General features: G+C 52.8%; 1 protein-coding gene across 14 annotated transcripts in view; it reads left to right on the top strand.

The window, feature by feature from the left end:
• Nucleotides 1-103: 103 nt before the first annotated feature.
• The window catches only part of GMEB2 (glucocorticoid modulatory element binding protein 2), a 32,557-nt gene continuing 13,017 nt past the window's right edge, over nt 104-19,643 (top strand). The window contains exons 1-5 of one of the 14 annotated variants that reach the window (XM_070247538.1): nt 401-1,432; nt 1,724-2,119; nt 9,184-9,372; nt 17,067-17,164; nt 17,807-17,934. In XM_070247538.1, the coding sequence (XP_070103639.1) occupies nt 9,242-9,372; nt 17,067-17,164; nt 17,807-17,934 (357 nt within the window). In that variant the 5' untranslated portion in view covers nt 401-1,432; nt 1,724-2,119; nt 9,184-9,241. Of the gene's footprint in view, nt 245-362; nt 1,433-1,708; nt 2,120-2,388; nt 2,646-9,183; nt 9,373-13,942; nt 14,112-17,066; nt 17,248-17,806; nt 17,935-19,643 lie in introns of those variants that run through there. The other 13 variants (XM_070247536.1, XM_070247542.1, XM_023626934.2 and 10 more) reach the window with 13 other exon arrangements.

Raw genomic sequence — 19,643 nt, 5'->3', positions numbered from 1 at the left:
GGGCCTTATTTCTCGGCGCCGCCCGCCTCCCCGCCGAGCGCCAAACAAGTCCCCGGGCCCGCCCCTGCCCGTGCGTGCGCGGCTCCGCCGCCTGCGTCACTAGGAAGCGCGCGCCCGGGCCGCCGCCGCCGCCGCCGCCGCCGCCGAATCCCCAACAAGGAGCGGAGCCCGCCGCCGCCGCCGCCGCTGCCCGCGCACCCGCCGCCCGCCCGCCGGCGCCCGCGCAGGCCCGGCCGCGGCCCAGGTAAGCGCGCGCGGCCCCCCGCGGCGAGGCCTCCCGCTCCGCCGCGCGCGCCGTCCAGTCAGGGGTCCCTGCGGAGCGTCAGGACGTTACGGCGGGGGGAGGGGAGCGGGGGAGGGGCGGCGGCGGCGGGCGTCACGGGCGTCACGGGCCCGCGTCAGGCGGCGTCGCGGCGGCGCCCGCCTCCATCTTGCCGGAAGGCGCGGCCGGGCGGTGCGGGGCAGGGCCCCGGGCGGGCGCGGCCCTCCCTTCCCTCCCGGGGCCCGTGTGGACGCGGGCCTCCCCGAAGAGCCGTGTGAACAGGGGTCCTCGCCCCGGCTCCGGGGGGCCGTGTGGACGCGGGCCTCCCCCAAGAGTTGTGTGAACACGGGTCCTCGCCCCGGTTCCGGGGGGCCGTGTGGACGCGGGCCTCCCCCAAGAGCCGTGTGAACACGGGTCCTCGCCCCGGCTCCGGGGGGCCATGTGACGTGGGTCCTTAGCCTCCTTCCCAGGAGCCGTGTGGACGCGGGTCTTCCTTCCCAGAACCATGTGGACTCAGGCCCTCCCCCCAACCCCCGTCCTCCTGGGGAGCAGTGTGGACGCGGGCCCTACCCACTCCCGGGGAGCCACGTGGACGTGGGTGCTTCCCCAGACTCCCGGGGAGCCGTGTGGACGCGGTTACTCCCCACCCCCCAACCCCCAGCTGTGTGGACGCGGGCCCTCCCCGCCTCCCCTCCCAGGAGCCGTGTGGGTACGGGTTATTTACCCCGCAGAGAACCGTGTGGACGCGAGTCCTCCCCCAACCCGGGGGAACGGTGTGGATGCGGGCCCCCCCACCTTGCGGACCCTCGGTGGGGCCGTGTGCATGCAGACCCATTGGTAGGAACCCTATCCATGTGGACATATTGGTAGGTACTGGATTGATGCAGACCCATTGGTGGCAACCGTATTGATTCGGACCCCTTGGTGGGAACCGTATCCATATAGACCCTTCGTAGGAATCCAATCAGAGCGGGCCCATTACCCATAGAACGAACTCTGGTTCTCGTTCTTTGCTAGCGTTTCAGAAACAAGTTACAGTTACGTGTCCCTCTTTTTGACGTACAAAAAGCTGTACATAACTTGATGAGTTTGGAGATCCGCGTGAGCCCGTGAACCGTCACCGCAGCGCGCGCCTGCACAGGCTTCCTCCTGCCTTGTCCCTGTTTCGTGGTGAGGAGGCTTCGCATGGCGTCCGCCCTCGTAGCGACCTTTGCAGTGTCCGGTGCCGCGTGCTTCGCCTGGGCGGGTGCTGTCCTGTGGGTCTCCAGGGCCTGTCCGGCCCCTGCGGCCCAAACCTCGTATCTTTGGCCGATGCTCCCGCCGCCTCCCTCCGCCCCGTGGCCGCCGCCGTCCGTGTCTGCTCCTCTGGGCTTGACGGTTGTAGGTCCCTCGTGTCAGTGGCATCATGTCGTGTTTGTCCTTCTGTGCCCGGCGTATTCCACCCAGGGTACCGTCCTCCAGGTCCGCCCGTGTCGCCAACGGCAGGAGTTCCTGTGTGTGAAGGCTGTGTCCCGCCGTGCGCACCCATCGCCCTCCCCTCCGCCCGGCCGCGGCTGGGGTTCCCGTGTGTGAAGGCTGTGCACCCATCGCCCTCCCCTCCGCCCGGCCGCGGCTGGGGTTTGGGCAGGTTCCCCGCGGTGCTGCAGTGAGCGAGGGCCTGCGGACACCTTTCGCAGACCCTGATTTCACTCCCTTTGGAGGTGTACCCAGAAGCGAACGGCTGGATCGTGTGGCAGTTCTATTTTCAGTCTTTGGAGGAACCTCCATACTGTTTTCTGTGGTGGCTGCGCCAGTTTACATTCCCGTCAGCACTGCGCAGCACAACACTGCTCGGCAGTGTGCCTCAGTCTTATTAAGGTAAAATCAGAAGGATTCAGTAAACCCCAAATGTCACAAGATAAAGTAAGCAGACTGCTTGTTCAGAAATTGTTTTTTCGTAGAAAGTATCTTAAAACTTTTTGGGAAGACATTCTGGACAGGGGAAGAATTTGTATATTTATGTACAAACATGTAACTGTTTCTATGAATTTAGAACACTTATAACACTGTATTCAAACCTAGGCCTTAAAAGAATAACCTACTTCATGCCCGAACTGGGAAGGGAGAGTGCTCAAGTATCTTTTCAGGGCCAGAAGACAAATTCGTGTGTATCGGGGGCTGGACACTCGCGTGCCTGGTGCAGCCTGGCGGGGGTGACCTGGAGGGTGTGGCCGAGGCGGGCAGCTGGTGCATCTGTGCCCCCCAGGGGAGGGCGGGGCTGCGGAAGCCGATTCTCCAGCAGAGGCAGCACTGCGGGACCGGGTCCAGGGGTCACCTCTTCTGACACGTTTCAGAAAACTTGAAACGATGTGAAAATCGAAGAAATCATGCCTGTGGGGCACTGGTATGTGATTTCTGCTATGTTTCTAGTGGTATTTTTGTCAAAGGAAAATATTTGTGATTTTGCAGAAGACGTGGGAAATTAGATCTGGATGTGATATACCGATTGCACATTAGCCTTTTTGTTTTGTTTTTGCATATTTATGCCCAGAAATGCTGTTTTAAAAATATTTCCACATATCTCATTTGCCTCAAAATTAATTGGGGTTCAGTTCATACTAGGAAGGAGCCCCAGCTTTAGGATTAGAACGGGGCTTGGATCTCGGCTCCGCCGTGTGTGAAGGGGCCACGAGGATCCTGCTCGGGTCGGGAGCTGGCCCTCCCGGAGCGGGGGCGTGGGGATTGCTCGCTGCAGTGCTGGTCCTGTGTCTAAACGTCATCGAATCAGGTACTTGAACTGCTTTCTGTGAAGTACCTTTTGTGTGTGTTGTTTTGAAAACTTAATACAGTTGCCATTGGAGAGGCAAGAATTCATTTTTGTGCATTTACACTACTTAGTGTTTTGTGAAGTTTTGAAATTTGGGTGAGAAGGACTGCTTGTAGGTGGACTCCTGTCTTTCTGCAGCTTTTGGTTGAAGCGTGACTTTGACGGAGCCCACCTGGTGAAAAGAGAGGTACCTCGGCAAGGTGGCTAAATGCTGAGAAACCAGCACCATGGATCAGTGTTAGTATAAGGGCAGTTTTAAAGTGGACTTTTACTGTTTCTTTAATACTCTGTTTCAAAGCCTAAATCTAAAACGCAAAAGTTATGTTCTAGAAGTAGCAGTACGTCTGTCTATGTACGTGAATTCCTTGTTGCGGCTTTTCTGGCGAAAAGGCATCTGAAGGCGGCCTCGGAGGGCTGCCCGCTGGGGACGGACGGCAGGACCGGCCGAGGGCTCTAGTATGGTGTCTTTCCTCATGTTGTTACACCGCCTTTCTTCCCATCGCTTGTTGTTAAAGCAGGAAAGGAGGAATACTTTCTTGTTCCTGGCATCTAATCACTAGTGTTTGTGTTTAATATTGTCAGCTTAAAAACCAAACTCACCGGTTACCTTACCCTCAGAACGAGTCTATTTGGGAATAGACAGAAGAATTGCAGCTTCGGGCAGGTACCCTCGTGAACCGCAGGCAAACCGAGAGAGCAACGTAGGAGCCCCTTTTATACAGAAAAGGGAGAGGGCGGGGCTGCTCCAGACGGAAGTCCACTGGGGGAGGGACAGATGGGCGGCTGCGGCTTCTCATTGGCTGGGCTGTGGCGTTTCTCATTGGCTGAAATGTACTGTTTCTCATTGGCTGAGCTTTGGTGTTTCTCATTGGCTGGGCTGTGGCGTTTCTCATTGGCTGAGCTGTGGCATTTCTCTTTGGCTGAGATGCACTGTTTCTCATTGGCTGGGCTGTGGCGTTTCTCACTGGCTGGGCTGTGGCGTTTCTCATTGGCTGAGCTGTGGCATTTCTCTTTGACTGAGATGCACTGTTTCTCATTGGCTGGGCTGTGGCCTTTCTCATTGGCTGAGATGCACTGTTTCTCATTGGCTGAGCTGTGGCGTTTCTCAGTGGCTGGGCTGTGGTGTTTCTCATTGGCTGGGCTGTGGCATTTCTCATTGGCTGAAATGTACTGTTTCTCACTGGCTGGGCCGTGGCCTTTCTCACTGGGTGGGCTGTGGCCTTTCTCATTGGCTGAAAAGTACTGTTTCTCATTGGCTGAGCTTTGGTGTTTCTCATTGGGTGAGCTTCGGTGTTTCTCATTGGCTGGGCTGTGGCATTTCTCCTTGGCTGGGATGTGGCGTTTCTCATTGGCTGAGCTTCGGTGTTTCTCATTGGCTGGGCTGTTGCCGGGTCGGGAGAGAAATCTTCTGCAGCAGTGAGGTAGCTGTGCTTCCTGTCCAGGTGCAAGTCCGTCTCCTGTCTGGAGTGATAGGCGGTGTGTGATGGGCCAGGGCTCCCCGGCAGGCCCTCCACTCCAGTTTGCTCCACTTTGGTTTTTCTTACTCATTTCCCAAGGCTGAATTTCTGTGGTCTTGCTGGGCGCTCAGAGGCCTGGCAGGCGTGGATGGCTTCCTCTGGAAGAGCTTCTGTGGTGAGCGAGTGCTGGCGGGCCCCCTTGTCTCTCCAGCTTGGGTGGGTGCCTGTGTTTGCTGGCCAGCGATGTCCCAGCTCCTATCCTAGGACACACTCATTGTTTGGTACAATGCTAGGCAGGTGGTGTCATTCGCACATTAACAAGTATAAATAAAATGAAGTCTGAAAATGTTTCTTTTCTGGAAAGTTTTTATGTTCTTTACTTTGTAGTCTATATTTAGTCCTGATAAGTCTTTCTATTGTAATAGGATTAAAAAGGGTTTTTTATTGTGGTAAAATTCACATACAATTTACCATCTTAACCATTTTAAGTGCACATTTCAGTGCCATTAAGTACATTCACGTTGTTGTGCACCATCCCCACCATCCGTCTCCAGAACTTTCTCATCTCCCCAAATGGAAACTCTGTCCCCAATAAACGCCAACTCCCACCCCCTCCCCCAGCCCTGGCTCCACCATCCTACTTTGTGTCTCTGAATTTGACTCCTCAAGGTGCCTCGCGTGAGTGCATTCACACAGTGCTTCTCCTTTTGTGCCTGGCTTGTTTCACTGAGCATAACGTCCTCAGGGTTCGTCCGTGCTGTAGGCGGTGTCAGGATTTCCTTCCTTTCTAAAGCTGGGTGACATCACTTTGTGTGTGTGTATGGGCTGTATTTTGTTTCTTTAGTTATCTCTTGATGGACGTAGCTTGCTTCTGCCTTTTGGCTGTTGTGAATAATGCTGCTGTGAATCTTGGTGTACAAATAGCTTTTTGAGACTCTGCTCTCAGTTCTTTTGCGAATAAACCCAGAAGTGGAACTGCTGCATCATATGGTAATTCTATGTTTAATTTTTGGAGGAACCACCAAACTGTTTTCCACAGCAGCTGCACCGTTTTACTTGTCTGCTAACAATGCACGAGCTTCCAGTTTCTCCACATCCTGGACAACACTTACTTTCCATTTTTTGGTTTGTGTTTTTTTATAATAACCATCCTGATGAGTGTGAAGTGGTATCACTTTTCATTTCCCTAATGACTAGTGATGCTGAACATCTTTTCATGGGCTTACTGGCTATTTGCATATTTTTTTTGGAGAAGTGGCTGTTTTAAGTCCTTTGCCCATGTTTTAAATTGTTTTTTTGTTGTTGTTGAGTTATAGGAGTTCTTTTTATATTCTGGATATTGATCCCTTACGAGATATATGTTTTGCAAATATTTTCTCCTCTTGCATAGGTAGCCTTTTCACTCTCTTGAGAATGTCCTTTGATGCACAATAGTTTTTAATTTTCATGGAATCTAATTCATTTATTTTCTCTTTTGTTGCCTGTGCTTTTGATGTCATATCCAAGAATTCATTGCCAAATCCATTGTTATGAACTTTTTTTCCTATGTTTTCTTCTAAGAGTTTTACCATATTAGCTCTTATATTTAGGCCTTTGATCCATTTTGTGTTAATTTTTGTATAAGGTGTAAGATAAGGGTCCAGCTTTATTCTTTTGCATGTAGATGTCCCTGTCCAGTTGTCCCGATGCCATATGTTGAAAAGACTGTCCCCATTCCCTATTGAATGGTCTTGGCACCCTTGTCGAAAATCAGTTGACCATATATGCAAGGGTGCAATAGTGCTTTCTTTGCCAATTTAATTTTTTAAAAAGATTTTCAAATGGTAAGATAAACTTTTACGGTTTTTTGATGAACAGTTCTGTGAATTTTAACACATGTATAGATTTGTATAGCCCCTCCCACAATCAGAATACAGAACAGTCTAACCCCTGGCATCCACTGATTTTTTTCTCTATCACTATAGTTTTGCCTTTTCCAAAATGTCATGTAAATGAACTCGTACAACATGCAGGTCACTCAGCCTAAATCTCTGGAGATTCATCCAGGTTGTTGCACGTATTAATAGTTTCATTTTATTTTTTTTTTAAAGATTTTATTTTTTCCTTTTTCTCCCCAAAGCCCCCCGGTACATAGTTGTATATTCTTTGTTGTGGGTTCTTCTAGTTGTGGCATGTGGGACGCTGCCTCAGCGTGGTTCGACGAGCAGTGTCATGTCCGCACCCAGGATTCGAACCAACGAAACACTGGGCTGCCTGCAGCGGAGCGCGCAAACTTAACCGCTCGGCCACGGGGCCAGCCCCTAGTTTCATTTTTTTTTTTAATTGTTGAGTAGTATTCTGTTGTATGGTTGGACATACAACATAGATATTCTGTTGTATGTTTGTTTATCCATTCGTCTACTGAGGGTCATTTGGCTTGTTTCTAGCTTCTGACAATTATGAATAAAGCTGCCATAAAAGTGCTTGTACAGGGGCTGGCCCTGTGGTGTAGTGGTTAAGTTCGGCGTACTCCACTTCTGCGGCCCAGGTTCACCTGTTTGGATCCTGGGCGTGGACCTACTCTATTCATCAGCTGTGCTGTGGCAGTGACCCACATACAAAGTAGAGAAAGACTGGCAAAGATGTTGGCTCAGGGCTAATCCTTCTCAAGCAAAAAAAGAGGAAGATTGGCAACAGATGTTAGCTCAGGGCTAACCTTCCTCAGGAAACAGAAATTCATTTTACAGGTTTTACTGGTTTTGGTGAAGAAGATTGGCTCTGAGCTAACATCTTTATTTTGCCTTCATTTCTAAAGGGTTTTTTCACTTGTAGACTCGTGGACTGGCAGTTCTTTTCTTCAGCACATTAAAGATGTTTTCCCTGCCTCTGGCCCCACCGCTTCTGATGAGAATTCCAAAGTCCTCTGGGTTGTTCTCACATAGGTGATGTGTGTTTTATCAGCTGCTTTTGAGGCGGTGTCACTTTGTCTTGGGTTTTCAGCAATGGGATTATGATCTGGGCGTGGATTTCTTTAAGTTCATCCTGTTTGAGGTTTGCTGAGTTGCTTGAGTGTGTAAGTTTATATCTTTAACTAAATCCAGGAAGTGCTCAGCTATTATTTCTTCTAAGTTTCTTTCCAGCGTCACAATTTTTTCTTCTTTCCTTCTGAGTCAATGACACAGATGTCGAACTTTTTGATATTATTCCACATTCCCTGAAGCTCTGTTCATTTTGTTTTTCCAGCTTCTTTCTGTTCAGATTGGATGATTTTTATTGATGTCATTATTGTTATTTCTCTCTTTCCTCTCTTATCTCCATTCTGATATGGATCCTATCCAGTGAATTTTTTATTTCTGTTATTATATTTTTAATAATTTCTGTTTGCCCATAACTTCTGCCAGTGCTGAGACTTTCTCTCTTTCCATTTGTTTCAAGAATGTCTGGCTTCGTCTTGAAGCAATGTGTAGTAGCTGGTTTAAAGTCTCTGTGGATTCCAGTGGTCATCTCGGAGTGGGCTTCTCTGGATTATTTTTTCCCTTAAGAGTTGATCAGACTTTCCTGGTTCTTTGTATGTCAAATAATTTTGGATTGCGTTCTGGATACTTTGAATATTGTTGTGAGACTTGGGGTCTTGTTTAAACCTCAGGGAGAATGTAACCATTTTTGTGGAAGCAGGAAATGGACCTGGTTCAGGCTGTAGGTTCCCAGCCCTCCTGGGGTGGTCCTCCCATCAGATCAGTCTTCAGAGCGTTGGCAGAGCCCTTTGGATCTGTCCTGGGGGTCACTTCTCAAAACCTTTAGTTTGCCACTTAGGATCAAGTTCCCACACGGACAGTTATGGAGTGACTCAGGCATTTGTACACTCTAGGGTGCAATCCCTTTCAGCACCTCCCTCCTCTCTATTCTCTCTTGTACCCTCTGACCTCAGAGTCCCCTTCCTTGTCCTCTGGCTGGATACCTGGGCTCTTGTGTGTCCTCTATGCTGTGACACCTTGGGACCGGGTCTGCTCTGGGCCACATGTCAGAGGACAGAGAGCGGGACAAGTGGGGACCCCTACAGTCTTTGGACTAACTTGCCTCTAGTCCCTGAGTTTCAGGTACCTGCCCGGCCACCGCCATCCCAGGGTTATAGCAGGGACTGGGCTTGTGGGAGGGCAGAGCCAGCAAGACAACAATGATAATAAAAGCAGGGAATTCCGCCCTTTGTGTCCTGTGTGGGTTTCCCTTCCCTCCTCCCAGACCAGAGACGGAACTTGTCTCCAAGTGCTTTCTGTGCACAGCTCTGGGATATGGGCTGCCTCTGAGTTCAGGCCAGGGGGCACAGAGGAACAAGTAACAAACCAGGAGACTCACCTCCCGAGGAGTCTCCTTGGACTGGTCTCCTTTCCCGACCCCTGCTGTGGACACTGAGTTTCCAGGCCCACTTGCAGCAGCTCTGTGCCTTCTGCTCAGGGATTTTAGCTCTTATGGTAGCAAAGACGGGTGGTTTGTGCTTATTCCGTCCTCACTAGCACCAGAAGCCCTGGAATAGCTCTTCTCTTGCCGTCATTTCTGTCCGAAGATGGCGGGCTGGGCCTGAAGGGCGGGTCTGTGCAGATGCATACGGCTGCAGGCACTGCAAGTGCTGTGTGGACGCAGAGGCTGCCTGTGACCTGTGCTCTGCCTGTTATTTCCTCCAGGACTTGGGACCCTGGCAGAGTGACGCATTTGGTCCTGGGCATCCTCTTCAGCTGTGCCATGGCAACCCCGGATGTGAGCGTCCACATGGAGGAGGTGGTGGTGGTGACAACGCCTGACACCGCAGTGGACGGCAGCGGCGTGGAGGAGGTGAAGACTGTACTGGTCACGACCAACTTGGCTCCTCATGGGTGAGGACGGGCCTCTGTCCTTTGAGGGCTGGTCAGGCTTGGGTGGGCATCCTGGGCATGGTGTAAGGGGGGACTTCAGGACTGTCCTTTACTTAGTTACTGTAAGCTGGGCTCAAGGGTCTTTGTAAGCAGAGAGTGTGAAGGAAAAGTAGAAGTGTCACACTAGCCAGGAAGGAGAGGTAGTACTTCATCTTGGCCTTTTTCTTCTGCATCCTGGCCACATGGTTTTCATTTCCAAAAATACATAGTTTCTCTTTGGGTAAGATGGACAGCAGTGACAATTGGGAACCGTTTTTTCAAAATGAAGATGAAGAGCCAGAGGTTTTCTCGACATTCCTTCTGATAACGGTGAGTGTTCTCTTCCCCATCTCTTGCAAGGGGGATCCAAATAGAATGTTAGTTGGGAAAAAAGTTGATGTTTGACCTAAGTGGCTTCCTTTGCCATCCCCGTGGGTGGAATGGTCCCGTGGGGCAGAATAGCTCCTGCCCATGCACTGCCTGTTGCCTCTGCCCCTCACTGGATGGGCTGAGGTGAAGGGGCAGATCAGCCCTGGACAGAGGGGCCAGCTCTCCTCAGCTTCCTGCCCGGAGGGGTTGGGCTGAGGCAGGTTGTCCTGCTGGCCTCACGTGTGCTCAGTCCCGTGTGTGGCGTGTTCCCACTGACCTCAGCCTGTCACCACAGTAGGGGCGAGCTTTGGCCTCTTCGCCATCTGCGAGCTTTTGCGAGGAAGGACTAGACCAGGGCCTGGCCACAGCCGCGGTTCCTGTTGCCGCAGAGAGGACACCAGGGTCTCACTTCTTTGCGCAGTCTGCTGCTGTTGCTCTGTGGTCCGGCTGGGCCTCCGGACGGCCTTGCCTTCATCTCTGTTGCTCTGGAGCTCTCCTTCTGGGACCGATGCTTTTACCTGCCCTCCTGTGGGCAGGGCGGAGGCAGGCTTAGCTCTTGGTTGGTTCCTAGTTCAATTTATGTGATCCTCAGCTGCTTCGTTGACAGAGCGTGTGACCGTGTCTGTGGAAATGCAGGACCTTGTGATTGGATTTTCCCACCTAAATTCTCCAGTTACCCTTGCCAGTAGGTATGTTGTCTGTGTACATGCTGTGGGCAGATTTCCAGACAGTGACACCAGCGTGTCCAGTCCACATGCTCTGCAGTGACCTCCCACTCCCGACCAAGAGGGTTGACCAGGCCCCCTCCCTTGGATTTGGGACGGGCTGAGATGCACAGTGTGGCAGAAGTGACACTTGCTCAGAACAGGTCCAGCTGCTTCCTCCTGGTGTCCTGGGGCACTTTGAGGAGCCCCAGCCCACGGCTGCTCTTGTGGAGACGCTCTGGTCCCGGTCAAGCCTAGCTTTTGAGTCACCCCACCCAGGCTCCTGGCCTGGCAGGAAAGGGGCCTCCAAGTGGATCCAGTCCCATGATGGGGTCTTCCCGGCTGCAGCCCCCAACATTGTGGCTACTGCCGTAGGGTGACGTGATTCAGGCCTTTCTTGGGGGGCGCCATCGGTATCAGCATCTCTAGGTCTATCCGCTTGGGCTGGTCAGGTTTCCCAGAGAATGTGTCTTGATCAGCTCTGGCAGCCATAACAGAATGCCATAGATGGTGAGGCTGACACTTGAGAAACTTATTTTCTCACAGTTCTAGAGGCTGGGAAGTCCAAGATCAAGGTCCAGCAGAGTTCGGTTTCTGGTGAGGACTCTCCTGGCTTGGGGATGGCCACCTTCTTGCTGTGTCCTCACATGGTGAAGAGAGAGCTCTCTCTCCCTCTCTCCTCTCAGATTGCGGCCACACCTTTCTGTCCTCATTTAACCTTGATTACCACCTAAAGACCCTGTCTCCAGACACAGTCACACTGGGGATTAGGGCTTTAGCATATGAATTTGGGGACACAGTTCAGTGCAGCAACACGCTTCCCCCCTTTCCTGGAGGTATACGTCTCTGCTGTTGGTGTTTTGGGAGCTGGTTTGGTGTAGGAGGGGTCTCACTGTCCGGGGTGCTTGGGTTCTCTCTGTGCTCCTCCCCTGTTAGGGCAACGCCCACCCCAACTGTGCTTGGGGGCCTATAGACAGGGCTCTGCTTTTTCCTCCTAGGGTCTTCTGCCAGGTGGGGCTGGGGACAGTGTTTGACTGTATGATCTGGGGTGGGGGTTGTGTTCATGGTCTGGGGATGTAACTGCTCATTTCCCAGCTTTCAGCCAAGTCTTCTTATCTTGACTCCTCTCATTCCTGCTGCCAGAGGCACCCAGTGCCCCCAGCTCTCCAGGTTTGGGGTTTTGGGGCATAAATGGGGTTAATGATCATCTCATCCCATGTTTAATTTACCATTTTACTGAAGAGTTTATAATAGATTTTTAAAAATTGAAAATAGCTTATTATTACAAAATATATAGGGTAGAAAATGAGAAAATACTGATAAGCAAAAAGGAAAGCAGGGTGCGTTCCTACACCCAGGATTCCTGCAGCTAAGACCCTAGAGCAGGTCCTTCCAGATGGTCTGTTCACGTGTGAATGCACAATACATGTATGACACGGACGTGGGACACTGCACTAGGACATTTCCGGCACCCCACAGCCCCCAGCCCTTCCAGTCGCGCAGACGAGCTCTGACCGCACCATGTGTGCAGCTGTCTGTTCTGGTCTCGTCCTGTGTTAGTTGGTGGTCTCCACCTTTCCGTGTTGGCACATGTTCATATCTTCTGATACTCAGTTCCTGCTCATCCTGGTTCTTTGAGGTGGACCCTCTCTGCCTTGAGGGGCAGGCTGCTGGGACAGTGCCCTGGAGGTGCTCAGAGCTCTTTTCCTGGCCAGAAACTTCTGAGGGTTGAACAGAGGGTCCTGCAGCCAGGTCCTTGATTTGGTTGTTATTCTGAGGCCATTTCTAAGTTTGAAAAGCTTTTGCCAGGTGGGAGCTGGAGATGTAACACAGTTTGGCCACCATATTCCCTGCAAATTCTGCATCCCACAGGAGACTTGCCCTCTTCCCACACATTGTCACCTGCACTCCAAGAGCCAGTTGACACTTTCTGCTTTCCACCTGAAATTTTCCTTATGAGAGCCATACGCAAGTCCGTCAGGGTGTTTTCCACCTTCAGTGACAGTGGCTTACATTTTTGCCAGCTGGTCCCCCACTGCATGGCCCAGGGTCCCTTTTCCAAGCCTACTACAGCCACTCGTGCCCCTGGCTGGCCCTGCTGACATCTCTTTGCCTTCTCCCAGGGTGGGGAGCAGTGCCCCACTTTTGGTGCGGTTCTGTGTACATTGCTGCATAACCACCATAAAACTTAATGGCTTAAAGCAAACAGCACCTGCTTGTTGCTCCTGGGAGTTGTTGGGTTGACCAGGCAGTGGTTCTGGCCAGGCCTGTGCTGCTGGCCCAGCTGGGTGGTCTCGCATGCCCTCACTGGAGTGTCTGGGGTGCTAACTGGGATGGCTGGGGCTTCTGCACATGGCTCTCACCCTCCAGGACACCTGCCTTGCTGTCCTCATGGTGGAAGGTTCCAGCAGCAGGCGTGGGAGCTGCAAGCCTCCTAGGGCCTGGCTGCATCCTGTGGTCATAGTGCCACGATACTGAAGTGCTGCCTGTGTGGGTCAGTCGTTGATGGAGGGAAGGAGAGGCTGTGTGTGTGCCTCCTCCTTTGAGAGGAAAACTGCATGCTGGCAGCGGAGGCAGGTTTATCTTAAAGGACCTGAAGATATTTATCTTCTTTTTCTGCAGGAAGTTTTATCTATTATCCTGCTAGTTAAAAGTTGAGATTTGTAGGCTGCATGTTTAAGAAAGGGTGGGGGAGTGAAGTGAGTTAATTACTTTGTGGGCGCTGGGTTCTCTCCTGCCTGGGCATTTGGGAGAGAACTTGGGAATGTTCCTCACTGATGCTAGGGCTGTCCCCCGCCCACGCTTTGCCGTGTCCACAGGCGCGCGTGGCCAAGGCCAGGAAGAAGAAAGAAGCACTGTGTAGATAGCCGGCCGTCCCCACAGACATTTGCTTTAAGTAAAATGGATGTTTTTCGAATGAAGTTTGAACTGCAAATGCCAATTAATTGGCTTCTTGCAGGAGCGGTGGAGGATTCCTTCCTGCAGTGTGTGCAAAGTGGTGGGCACAGAGGCAGGCGGGCAGCGGTGACCTCTGCCCCTTGTGTCTGCCTCCCTGGAAGGCCCTTTGGTCTTGGTGGGAGCCATCGCTGTGGATGGCTGTGGCCTCTTACTTGCATGCAGTGTGTGATAGGGGCCATGGCTCTGGCTTGTGAACTGCTGAGCTCTCTTCCTGTCTCCCACTCCTGACTCTGACCCTGTGTCCTTGTTCTCTTGTGGTAAGGAGCACATTCTCCTGTTGTGTCATGATCTGCTCTACCTCCCAGAGCTCTGGCTTAAAAGGACAGCTTCCCTTTCTGAGTTTACCCACCTCCGTTGGAGTGCTGATGTTCTCAGTGTTATTCTTTTTTTTTTTTTTTGAGGAAGATTAGCTCTGAGCTAACATCTGCCACCAGTCCTCCTCTTTTTGCTGAGGAAGGCTGGCCCTGAGCTAACATCCATGCCCATCTTCCTCTACTTTATATGTGGGACGCCTGCCACAGCATGGCTTGTCATGTGGTGCCATGTCCGCACCCGGGATCCAAACCAGCAAACCCCGGGCCACTGAGAAGCGGAACGTGCGCACTTAACTGCTGCACCGCCTGGCCGGCCCCGTCGGTGTTATTCTTCATGCGAGAGTGACTCTTCATGGCCCCACAGACCAGATTCCAAGTAGGCATTTCTCGTCGGCTCTGATTTCTGGCCTGTGTGAGGTGAAGTACAGCCTCGGAGACTTGGAGGGCAGCGGCTTGACTGGGCAGCATCCCCAGTGCTCCGGGGCTGTTGTTGCAGAGGAGCAGTCGTCAGCAAGCGAGAGGGCAGCCCCTCGTGGACAGTTGGCTGCTCCCAAGGATGCTCTGAGCTGTCAGTGCAGGTCCTCCGTGGGGCAGGTGGAGTTAGATGTGCGGGAGGCTCCTTGGGAGAAGCACCTGGGAAGGATAAGGGGGGGTGTAGGGGACAGTGGTGCCCGTCTGACCCAATGGGAGGAGTTGGGTGGGAAGAGCCTCAGGCCCAGTGCTCCGAGAGGTCAGCCAGGCCCTGGGGTGATGACACAGACTGCTGTGAGAGGAGCCTCCGGGCCTGGGCAGCCGGATCCCTGTAGGCAGGTTCTCTGTAGGAGCTGAGTGCCGCCCACGGTCCCCAAGGCCTCCTGTTCTTCTCCTCCCTAAGGAGCTCCTCCTCCCGCCTGACCCCCCCTCCAAGCCTTTGCATTTCTTGCTCCTTTTCCTGTGTCCACGGCTGCCACTGCCTGGACCACCCCCACCCGCCCTGAGAATACTCCCCAGGGGTCTCTGGCAGATCCTCAGGTATCTTTTAGCCGGAACAGGCAGCACTGCAGGCCACCCCTCCCTGTTTCCATGGTGGCCTCTCTCCTGGGGCCTCACTCTCTCTGCTGCTGCTCAGATGCTGGCACTTCTGGGCTCAGAAAGGCTCTTTCCTCCTCACTTACCACTGTCACCTTTCCCGTGGAATCCCCTCTACAGCCAGGGCTTCACCGTGACCCCACGTCTGGGCCAAGCCCTGATCTTGGCTGAGCTGCAAATCCGCTGTGAGAAACATCTACCCAGTGGGTAACAAGCGATGGTGTAGTCACAGAACGGAACACGAGCCAACCACCAGAATGAAGTCCTGCGGCTCCACACAGCAAAAGTGAACCTCGAGACCTGTTGGCAGGAGGGAAGCCAGACCCCAAAGAGTCTGTACTGTGACTTCTTTATAGGAAGCTCAGAGGCTATAACCTGGTCTGTGGTGCTAGAAGTTGAGGTGGTTGGCCACCCTAGGGGCAGTGACTGCAGGGACCTCAAGGGTGCTCCTGTGGCCTTGCCTTGCTGCCCCCGGGGGTCTGAGCGTGTGGGTTACACCTCTCAGCCCCCCAGCCAGACACTAGCTGGGTGTCCCACAGTCACCCCAAGTGTGTCGTGCACTCCAGCCCAGCGCCCACAGAGTCCGGTGTGTCCCCTCCCACAGGGGGACTCTCCCAGTGGCCCTGGGTCCTCTGCTGAGGTTCACACTCAGAAGTCTGTTGCCGGCTCTCTCAGCTCATTTCTTGCCCCTGAAATTCCTCCTCTGCTCCGCTGCCACATGTCCTTCTAAAATGGGAGTCTGACCACGTCTCTCCTCTGTTAAAGATCCCAAGGCTTCCGGTTGCCTTCGGGGTCAGTTCCTACCCTTTAGCATGGCAGCGAGGCCCCTGCCTCTCTGCCTGGCTCGCACCCTACACGTCTCCTGGGGTCTCCCATGCTGTCTGCACTGGCTCCTGGCTTGCAGCATTTCCCTGGTTCAGTGTTCCCCAGAACAGGTGGCTGCCCTGGCTGTTTATCTTGGGTCCCTGTTCCTCCCAGTCGGGGGAGGGTGTGGTGAGCTGTGGGGAATCAGGGCTGTGTCCTTGAAGTCTCTACCCCAGACCCTGGGCTGGGGCCACTGGTCAGGCGAGCGCTGGCGCCGTGCTGGTGGGAGAGCGGCCACTCTTGGGAGGCCTCGGGCGTGGGTGTTTGCTGAGGGACTTGTTGGACACCATGAGCCATTCCCTAGAGCGTGTTTGTTCATGAGCAAACCTCCTCCTGCACTGTTGTGCCCGACAGAAGAATGCCCATGTCGCACACTCAGTGGTCACGTGAGCACACCTGGGGCCCAGCCTGTCCTGTCCACGTGGCTCCCGGGTTCCACAAGCCAGACTAGCCTCCTGTCTCAGACAGTCAGCACGTCTTCTTTGCGGGGTTAGTTCTTAGAGGGGGTGCCTGGGTCAGAGGTGCACGCCCTCCAGGCCGTGGGCACACCCCTCACGGTGTCACAAGTCCACCCACGCCCACCTCACGGCTCATGTCTGTCATGCCCACTTGGTGGTGCTGTAGCTGCTGGAGCAGTCTCCTTCTGCACTGCTCTTGAGAGGCCTCGGGCTGCCCCCATTCTGCATGGTCTCTGGTTGTGGCCTCCCCATTTCACTTTGGGCTTCACACCGGGGGGGCTCCTTCTGGAACTCCAGGAAGTGAGCTGCTTGTCTTCCTTGTGTTGACACATTTCCCCCTAGTTCTTTCAAAGAAAAATTGGTGTCCCCCCACCAGAAGGTTTTTATTTTTATTTTTTAAGGCAAATTTATCATCTTTTTTATTTCTTGGTTTTGTATTGTATAAGAAAACCTTTTACCACTTTGAAATATTTTAAAGTTGTTCTTTTTTTTTCCTTTGAACACTTTTATGGTTTTACCTTTTGCCTTTCTGCTTGATTTGTTTATGCCATGGGTGATTTTTTTCTTCCTTTCTAAAATTTTATATTTTTCGGTAGTTTCTATAACCATGTGAAATCATTATAATACGATAAAAGACTTTAGTACAGAAGAAACTTTATTAAAGAATTCACTAGACCCACTTACGCATTTGTTGCTTCCACAAGCATGCGGTGCTGGTGTCACATGCCAGGCACTGTTGTGGGTACCAGAGACACAGCCATGAACAAAAGAGACCATTGGAGAAAGCCCTGCTCGGGGGTAGCGGTACAGGGACCGTCAGCGCAAGGTCCCCTGACCCACACGGCCACTGGGCTTCCAGACTAACGCAGAAGCAGCAGCAGAGGGTGCCCAAGGCCCACCGTTGTTGGGTGTGCTGATGTTTCTCTCCCCCTCCTTTCCAGGGGCGACCTCACAGAAGATAACATGGAGACAGAAAATGCGGCAGCAGCTGCGGCCGCTGCCTTCACAGCATCATCGCAGCTCAAGGAAGCCGTGTTAGGTAGGAGCCAGCCTTCTCACCCAGTGCCTGCAAGCAGCTGTGGAGGTGGTTTTCCCCACAGAGACGGTGCTCCGATCAAGAGGGTAACGGTTCACAGGCCCTTCCGCTGCTTTTCCGCAGATAGGCCCATGCGTGGTGGGGGCCCAGCTTCCAGGGCCTCCTGGTGGCTTGGCTCTGCCTGGAATGGCACTAGCCTCGCCTGTGGCAGGTGGGGAGAGCCCCAGCTTGGCAGCTCTGTTGGTTACCATCAGCGAATGGTAGTGAAAACGCTTCCTAGCTCCTTTGGTGTTTTCCTGTTGCCTGACGTTAAAGGCCTCAGAACTTTAAAACATCAAGAATAATTTTCTCTAGAATTGTTCCAAGTAAAGTTTGATTTTATTTCCTTAAATGGCTCTTCAGTTGGACCGTAGTTTAATGTAATTATGCTGATATGACTGTTGTTAAATTGGTTTTGTGAATTGATCTGAGACTCTGACTCAGGGCTGATGAGAACCTCCCCACCTGGGTCCTGTCCTGGTCCTTCCTGGATTCGTTAAGTTTCCAGATTGGCAGCTGTGTTTGTGCTTTTGCAGGAAGTGCTTTGCAGGGGTTGTAACTGATTTTCTATGTTTTCCCTTTCCCTGTCAATCGCTTTGTGAGAAGTGAAGATGGCTGAAGAGGAGGAGAACCTGGAGGCAGAGATCGTGTACCCCATTACCTGTGGGGACAGTCGAGCCAACCTGATCTGGAGGAAGTTTGTGTGCCCTGGCATCAACGTGAAGTGTGTTCAGGTGAGGGTCCCACGCAGCCACACACTGCCCATGCGCCAGGCCTTGCAGCACTGTGACTGCTAGGCAGACGGGAGAGCTTGCTCTGAGGGGTGTGACCTGTGCGCTGGGGTACAGGAGGCAGAGTCCCAGGGACTCGGGTGAGCAAAAGACCAGGAATAAGCCTTCAGGGATGGGAGAATTGTCGCTGAGGGCATGAGGGAACGCATCTGGGATAGTAATTCATGTTAGTGGAGCACAGCTGTGGAGGGAGGCTGGAAAGCAGCTTTGCTCATGTCGGGGCAGCCATGATGCTAAGCTGGGAAGCCGGCTTTATCTGGCCGATTGAAGGAGGGATGTGCTTTGGAACCACGCCTTCAGTCTCCGCGAGTGAGAGGGATGGGAAAGCTGTTCTTCCTGGCTACATGGTGGGTTAGGTACCCAGACTCCACCTGGTGCTGAGAACAGCCGAGAGTGCTAGTCAGAGTCTTTTCACAGAGCATCTTCTAGATGTCTCCTTAAGTTGGCAATAAAAGGAAGAAATACTCAGGCCGAGGGCCCGAGGATGGTGGGGCTGGAGAGAGGCAGAACTGCAGCCCGGTTTTCACCTGCAGAGCTTTGTCTGGCCCTGGTCTTCTCTGCCTTGCAGAGCTGGAGATGAGGAGGTGAAGCCCGGGGCTCCCCCGCAGCATTGTTGGCGGGTTGTACCCTGTGATACTGCTGCCTCCAGGGTCTCCCCCACAGTGTTAGGGTGGGCCACTGACAATGTCCTCCCAGCCCTGCTCAGCCCCCCAGATAGAGTGAAAACTCCTGCCTCACGTCTCAGCACTGAGTGAAGAGGGAACCCTCTTGAGGAGTCCTGTGTAGCCTGTACAATCTGAAAATCTCAAGCCGAGAGTTTAGTTGTGAGCGGTTCCTGGCTGGCAGTTGCCCCAGGCATCTGACAGAAGCAAATGAAAAATTATTTTTGGAGGAACTCATCTTTATCTCAACTTTCAAGTAATATTAGCAAAGTTCCAAAAGAAGGAGCTGCTCACGTAAAGCAAACAAGACCAGTGAGCACACAGGAAACGGAGAACCTGAGCTAGCACATGCAGGAAACAGCACTCAGGCAAGCACGTGCAGGAAACAGAGCACTCGAGTGAGCACACAGGAAACAGAGCACCTGAGTGACAGCGCTCAGGAAACAGAGTACCTGAGCGAGCACGCAGGAGATGGAGCGCCTGAATGAGCACGCAGGAAACAGAGTGCCTGAGTGAGCACGCAGGAGACAGAGCGCCTGAGTGAGAGCATGCAGGAAACAGAGTGCCTGAGCGAGCACGCAGGAAACAGAGTGCCTGAGCGAGCATGCAGGAGACAGAGCGCCTGAGTGAGCACACAGGAAACAGAGCGCCCGAGTGAGAGCGTGCAGGAAACAGAGTGCCCGAGTGAGAGCGCTCAGGAAACAGAGCGCCTGAGCGAGCACGCAGGAGATGGAGCGCCCAAGCGAGCACGCAGGCGACAGAGTGCCTGAATGAGCACACAGGAATAGAGTGCCCGAGTGAGAGCACACAGGCACCCAGACAGCAGAGTCCCCACAGATGCTCAGGTGATGGGATTTTGAGGCACAAATATGAAATAATGATGTTGATTTATTTCAAGAATAAAAGGCTTGAATAGGAGTAAAACATAAGCAGATTTCAAAAAATACTAGAAATAAAAAATAGAATTAAAATTGAACATTTTTGTGAATA

Source organism: Equus caballus, chromosome 22, assembly GCF_041296265.1.
Source record: "Equus caballus isolate H_3958 breed thoroughbred chromosome 22, TB-T2T, whole genome shotgun sequence".
NCBI classification, from domain to species: Eukaryota; Metazoa; Chordata; class Mammalia; order Perissodactyla; family Equidae; genus Equus; species Equus caballus.
Note: the sequence above shows the minus strand (reverse complement) of the source record. Positions and strands in the feature narration are given on the sequence as shown.